Here is a 7,366-nt window from a genome sequence, read left to right on the forward strand (position 1 = left end):
CATCTTGACGTTAACGTATTTACGCTATTTATAACAAGATATAAAGAAGTGTCATGAAAGATAACGGGTACACGAATTAAAGAAAACGAGTTTCGTTGAAAGTGGCCAATTTGGGATAAAATACAGGTCGAACGATATTACCCGATAAGTATGGACTAGTACCATGCAAGGTATCATATGACCACGGTAGTATAATATATAAAGTATATACATAAAGTATATTGAAAATAAGTATAATTTTAAGTAATTTATGGTATTTTTTAAATTTTGAGGGTAATTGATTAATTACCGGGTAACGACACATTACCCAGTTAACTAATATGTGGATAAAAAAATTATAAAATGCATCCCCCAAAAACGTGGCATAAAGCCACAATGACTAAGAATGACTCTTGGTCATTTATGCCATGTGGCTACCTAAGGATTTAACCAAAATAAGACTTATAATCAAGTCTTATCTCATTAGGATCAGAATGTTTTAAGGGTCATTGTTGATAGCTCATTTCGTACTTCAAAATTCAAAGGAGAAGAAGCTCACTTCATTCTTCAAAATTCAAAGGAGCAAAAGCTCATTTAGTTCAAGGAAAATTCGAAGAAGCAGAAGCTTATTTTTGTTCAAAAATATTTCAGCATAATTCCATCAAAATTTTGCGGTTACAAAAGAGTATGGTTCAATCTTCGCCAAGAATATTATACGGAGTTTTCCCTACTCCAGGTATGTTAAGATCATCCCTTCTTTCTTTTGGAATGGTCCAAGTTATATAGAGAAAACGAGCAAACGCACAATTTTCACAAACGACTCTGTTCATAGAAATACTAGGGGTCTCTGTGTTCTTGATTCCCCATGTGATTATTATTATATCTTCTGTTCATGGGTCTCAAAATGATATGCAGTTGATAAAGTTTATATGAAAAGAATACTGACATTTTTAACATATTTCCATGCATTTTATTCATTTATGCATATACATTGACCCATGACCAAACGGCATTATATACACGTAATTATATGTATATGTGATATGGGAAAAAGGTTACCGTGTTATATATGTACCACCACCTGATCAGTTGGTGCATGTTGATGATGTTGCCCACAGTGGCCAAGATGATATGATGGGATCCCCTCAGTGGCTTGATGACATTATGTATACCCATACCTATGCATGACACGATATTTGTACGCACGTGCATGACATTATAAATGTTTCATAATTTACAAAGTTATTCAGATTTACAGATGGATTTCTTTATTCCATGTTTCATCTATGTCATTTACGTACTAATTTTCATGCCTTATATACTCAGTACATTTTTTCGTACTAACGCCCTATTTCACATGGCCTGCATTTCATGCCTACATGTGTAGGTAGGCAAGTTGATGGTCCCCCTTCATAGGATCCTTGATCAGCGAGAATTAGCATGCTCCACTTGATCCGGAGCTGATTTTGATTTTGGTACGATATGTTTATACAGTCCCGTACAGTTATATTTCCATGTGCTACTTTTAATTTTGATTTTGTGTTTGATCCGTCTTTGTACAGTTATATTTCTATTAGAGGTCTATCGACAGTATGTCTAGTTGGATAGTATGTGGCCTTGCCGGCTTCCAGTTTTGAGTTATATAGTTGTCTATAGCAGCCTTGTCGACTCGCCCTACATATGTTGCACGTATATGTATGTATGCCTTTTTGGGAAGATTTCCATCATGTACATTATTCTCGTAATTAAGCAGATGTTATTCAGGTTTATATCTAAGACGCATGCTTAGGGGTATTTGGCAGGTAGGACTCGGACACCCGTCACGGCCCATCCGTTTGGGTCGTGACAGACCAAGTCACAATCCCTGATAGTGCATGACCCCAGACTCATCATCTAGCGTGTACGTCACCTCAATGTAGTGAAACAATGTGAAATCCGGGGTTTCATACCCTCAGGACAACATTTACAATAATTACTAACCTCAATCCGGTCCAAACTCTAGCCCGCGATGCCCTTGCCTTTCGAATCAGCCTCCAAATGTTTCGAATCTAACCAAAACAAGATTTATGCAGTCAATATAAGCTAAAGGAACAAGGCCCACGCAAAAATAATTAAATTACATCAAAAATCCGAAAATCGGCCAAACCCGACCCTCGGGCCAACATCTTGAATTTCGATAAAAATTACATCACTATAATTCTTATCCTTTCACGAGTTTATACATATCAAAAACATCAAAATCGGACCCCAAATGGCCCCTCAAATCCCCAATGGAAACTCTCCAATACCAAGCCCTAATTCTCCAATTTTAACCCTTAATCTCCAATAAGTTAAAGTCGAATCAGTAAGAAAATGCCATAGAATCGAGTATTGGGTTCAAAAATCTTACCTCCAAGCATTATCCCTTGAATTCCTCTTCAAATCCTCTCGAAAAGCCCTCAAACCGTCTCAAAAATGGTGGAACAAAGCTGAAATTCATGAAGGCAGGTTTATATAGTTTCTGCCCAGGCATTTCTGCAACTGCGAACAAATTACTGCATCTGCAGTTCGCACCTGCGGACAAATCTCTACTTGTGCGGATTTTCACTTAAAAGCCTTCATCCGTACCTGCGGTCAATCTACCGCACCTGGGGGCTCGCAAGTGCGCCTCAACTCCCGTTTCTACGCTGCCCAACTGCATCTGCATCCTTTCCTCGCTTCTACGGTCATCGCACCTGCGGTCCCCTAACCACAGGTGCGGTTTTGATAGAACCAGCAGCTTCAGATGCATTCTCCAACTTACAAACTTTCCGATAACCATCCGAAATCATCCCGAGGCCCCCGAGACCTCATCCAAAAATACGAACAAGTCATACACCACTATTCAAACTTGTACCAATCCCCAGAACACTCAACACAATGCCGAAACACCAAATCACCCTTGGATTCAAGCCTAAGGATTCTAAAACTTCTGAATTCCCCAATCGATCAAAAAGTTTATCAAACCTCATCCGAATGACCCGAAATTTTGCACACACGTCCTAAATGACACAACAGACCTACTCCAATTTCCGGGGAATTCCATTTCAACCCCAATATCAAAATTTTCACTACCAACCGGAAAATGCCAAAATTCCTAATTTGCCACTTCTAGCCAAAATCTACCACGGACCTCCAAAATACATTCCGATCACGCTCCTAAGTCTCAAATCACCTCACGAAGCTATCCGAACCGTAAAAACCAAGTTCCGAGATCATTTACTCACAAGTCAACTTCTCTTGACTTTTCCAACTAAAGCTTCCCAAAAAGAGACTAAATGTCTCATTTCTCTACCAAACCACTCCAAACCTGAACCAACTAACGTGATACAATGAAATGTAGCTGAACAACACATAAAGAAGCAGAAATGGGTAAAATAGAGCAGTAACTCATGAAACGACCGGCCAGGTTTTACACCCTCAATGAGGGGGAGCAGTCGACAAATGGGAAAGATGACCACAAGGTCGATCGCGCTCTAGCTCACCAGAGGGAGAGATGGAGGTTTTCACGACCCAAATTTCATTATAGGTCGTGATGGCGCCCAACACCGTTGTTAGGCAAGCCAACACTGATCAACTAGTAAATTCTTATTTTAAATAAATTAGTAAGTGTTGACTTTTTACTATTTGTTAAGAAAATCAAGAAGGTTGCAATTTTTACCATAAATAAGTGGAAACAACGAATACAAATCGAAGTCATATAAGCAAAACCAAAGTCATAAGTCTACTAGTATGTGTGTCAAGACCTGGTATCACAAGTATGTGGGCAATCTAGTAGAATATACAAAACAAATTCTAGCCTACTGTCTGAATGGAAATAGATAGAAAATAAAGCATAAGAGAGACTCTAGCTGATGTAGAATGGCTCAAAAGGGCAGCTCACTGGGAAGTCTCGAGCTGAGAAATCAATCTATGCGCCATACTAGTGGCCAGATGTAGCTTCCTCAAATCCTATACTATCAAGTATAGAAGTGTAGCGTGAGTACATAAAAATATGTACCTAGTAAGTATATAGTCTAACCTCGAAGAAGAAGTGACGAGGGGTCAACACCGGCACTTACTAGGGCCAACAATATAATAATGTGTCATTCTAAATAAGCATGATATACAGAACTAGCAATAAAGTGAGAACAAGAAATAACTAAACAGTTGTTCTATCATATTTAAGAACCCAAAACACTTCCTTCATTTGAAACAAATGATCTCTAAAATAGTAAATTTATACCAATTAATAAAAGGGCTTCCGGTTCTATTATCACACACAAATTCCACCGAGGACGTTCGGCTCGATCCAACATAAATATAAATTGTGCACTGCCGGCGAATGACCTGCTCCCATGAGAGTAGTGGAAATAGTCACCCTGCTCGCGGAATATACTTGTGACACGTTTAAATATAAATATAATGTAATTTTTCTCAATTCTTTTCAAAATATTAATTTACTTGAAACCTTTGAAATCTTGAAATCCTCAACTTAATTCCATTCAATGCAAACAAATAATTATGTTCAGATAACGGTGCCAACAAAGCATGGTAGGCCTAGAGCTACCCGAACATAACAAGAATAGTAGCTACATACGGACTCTCTTCACTTCGTGCCTACGTAGCCCCCACAAATAATTATATATTAATTAGGTTCACCTATAGGGAAATTTCCCTTTTACAAGGTTAGAAAAAGGACTTTCCTCGCTTCAAAGCCTACTTTTCTGGTCCAAGCTTACGCGCAAACCCTCAATTTGGTGCCGAACAATCGAAAACTATCCACATAGTGTAAAAACTAATCAATGTAGGCTTAAAAGTTCATATCCCAACTATTTAAGAAATTTCCCAACTTTAAATGCAAGATCCTAAGATTCACCTCCGGGCCCACATGCCTGGATCCCGGAATCTTTGAAGAAAGTTGTTACCCATAACCTTAGGAACATAGATATATGATTTTTACTAAGTTCCACAACCAATTTCGGGGTCAAATCTCATTTTTTATCAAAAAACTTGGTTTTCATCTAAACTCTTAATTTTCACTAATTTTTACATGTTACCTATAATCTATGTATTTAACTCATGTTGTGTAGAAATTATTCACTTCAAAGTGCTAGGTGAAAATCCTCTTCCAAAAGCTCCAAAAATCGCCTAAGGGATGAAGTGAAATGAAATAAATGGCCTAACTCCTCATTAAAATAGCTGGACACAAGCCTCTGATGTCGCAATTGCGACACCAGGTTCGCAAATGCGAGGGTCGCAAATGAGACAAAACACTCGCAAATGTGAAGCCTGGCTCCAACTGCACAGGTCGCAATTGCGGCTCAGGTGTCGCAAATGCCAACAATGCCCCAGTCGAGATTCTTCACAATTGCGAAGCTCTTCTCGCAAATTCGAGGTTTGCATTTGCGAACTATTTCTTGCATTTGCGAGACTTGCAACTGATGCCAAGAAACACCATAAATCTGGTGTGTTTTTTTATCCCTTTCGAACGTCCGAAACTCACCCTAGCCCTCGGGGCTCTGCACCAATCACCCACACAAGTCTAGAAACATCATAGAAACTTGATCGCACGATCGGAACACTAAAATAACATCAGAAACCACGAATTGGATGCTAAAACGCATGAATTTACTCATGAACTCCAAAAACTTCTAAAACACTTCCGCACGTCCTATTCCTATCAAACCAACTCCGAATAATGACAAACTTTGCGTGCAAGTCTTAAATGACATTACGGGCCTACTCCAAATTCCGGAATTGGAACCCGAACCTGGTATAAAAAAGTCCACCCTCGGCCAAACTTTCCAAAAATTTCAAGTTCTAGATTTCACCAAATGACTCCGAAACGACCTACGGACCTCAAAATTCACTTCTGGACGCGCTCCTAAGTCCAGAATCACCATACTTAGCTATTTCCAGGCTCGAAATCCCAAACGGGCATCTAGAATGTAAAAATCCATCTCAACACAAACTTATGGAATTTGCTCAAAATGCCAACTTCCACTATTAGGCGCTGAAATGCTCTCGAGTCGTCCAAAAGCCTCTATGAACATACGCCCAAATGCGAAATCATCATATGAACCTATTGGAACCATCAAATCCAAATTCCGAGGTTATTTACTCAAAATGTTGACCGAAGTCAATCTTGGCCTTTCAAGCCAACCTTAAGGAACCAAATGTTCCGATTTCAACCTAAACTCTTCCAAATCCCGAACCAACCATTCCTGCAAGTCATAAATCAGTAAAATCAAGTAAGGAAACTCTTATTTAGGGGAACGGGGTTCTAGAAAGAAGAATGACCGGTCAGCTCGTTACATTCTCCACCTTTTAAACAAACGTTCGTCCTCGAACGGGTTTAGATTAATACTTGAAGTGCTGAATAAGTACGGATATCTGCTCCACATGTCCTCCTCGAACTCCCAAGTCACCTTCTCGACTGGTTGGCTCCTCCACTGAACCTTTACCGCGAAAATCCTCTTGGATCTCAACTGACAATCCTGTCTAGCAACAAGACCAATTGGCTCCTCCTCATAACCCAAGCTCTTATCTAACTAAATAGTGATGAAGTCTAGCACATGTGATAAGTCATCGTGGTACCTTCGGAGCATAGACATGTGAAAAACTGGATGAACCCCTGATAGGCTGGGAGGTAAAGCAAATTCATAAGAAACCTCCCCAACTCGCCTCAACACCTCAAATGGGTCTATAAACCTTGGGCTCAACTTGCCCTTCTTTCCAAATCTCATAATAACCTTCATCGGTGAGACTTTCAAGAGAAACTTCTCGCCGACCATAAATGATACATCGTACACCTTTTGATACGCGTAGCTCTTCTGTTTGGACTGTGTTATGCGAAGTTTCACCTGGATCAACTTTACCTTTTCCAAGGCATCCTTTACCAAATCAGTACCATATAGCTTAGCCTCGCCGGGCTCAAACCACCCGATGGGGGAACGACAATTCGGACTATATAAAGCCTCAAATGGAGCCATCTCGATGCTGGACTAATAACTGTTGTTGTAAGAAAACTCGGCCAAAGGCTAGAACTAATCCCACTGTCCTCCAAAGTCAATCACATATGGTCTCAACATGTCCTCCAATATCCAAAATGTCTGCTCTGGTTGCCCGTCAGTCTGTGGATGAAATGCTATGCTGAGCTCTACACGAGTCCCCAACTCACTCTGTACGGCTCTCCAGAAATGTAAAGTGAACTGAGGGCCTCTATTTGATATGATGGAAACAGGCACACTACACAACCGAACTATCTCATGAATGTAAATCTGGGCCAACTTCTCTGAAGTATATGTAATCATAGCCGGAATGAAGTGTGCCGACTTGGTCAACCTGTTGACGATGACCCAAACTACATCAAACTTTCGCAAGGTCC

At 39.9% G+C, this 7,366-nt stretch overlaps 1 protein-coding gene across 1 annotated transcript; it reads right to left on the reverse strand.

The window, feature by feature from the left end:
* Positions 1-6,143: 6,143 nt before the first annotated feature.
* Positions 6,144-6,971, reverse strand: LOC138887693 (uncharacterized). Its single transcript, XM_070169471.1, has 3 exons — positions 6,651-6,971; positions 6,408-6,530; positions 6,144-6,203 (listed from the first exon to the last, which is right to left on the reverse strand). Exons 1-3 carry the CDS (start codon positions 6,969-6,971, stop codon positions 6,144-6,146), a joined length of 504 nt encoding a protein of 167 aa, XP_070025572.1.
* Between the last annotated feature and the right edge of the window lie 395 nt (positions 6,972-7,366).

This window comes from Nicotiana sylvestris, chromosome 3, assembly GCF_000393655.2.
Source record: "Nicotiana sylvestris chromosome 3, ASM39365v2, whole genome shotgun sequence".
NCBI lineage: Eukaryota > Viridiplantae > Streptophyta > Magnoliopsida > Solanales > Solanaceae > Nicotiana > Nicotiana sylvestris.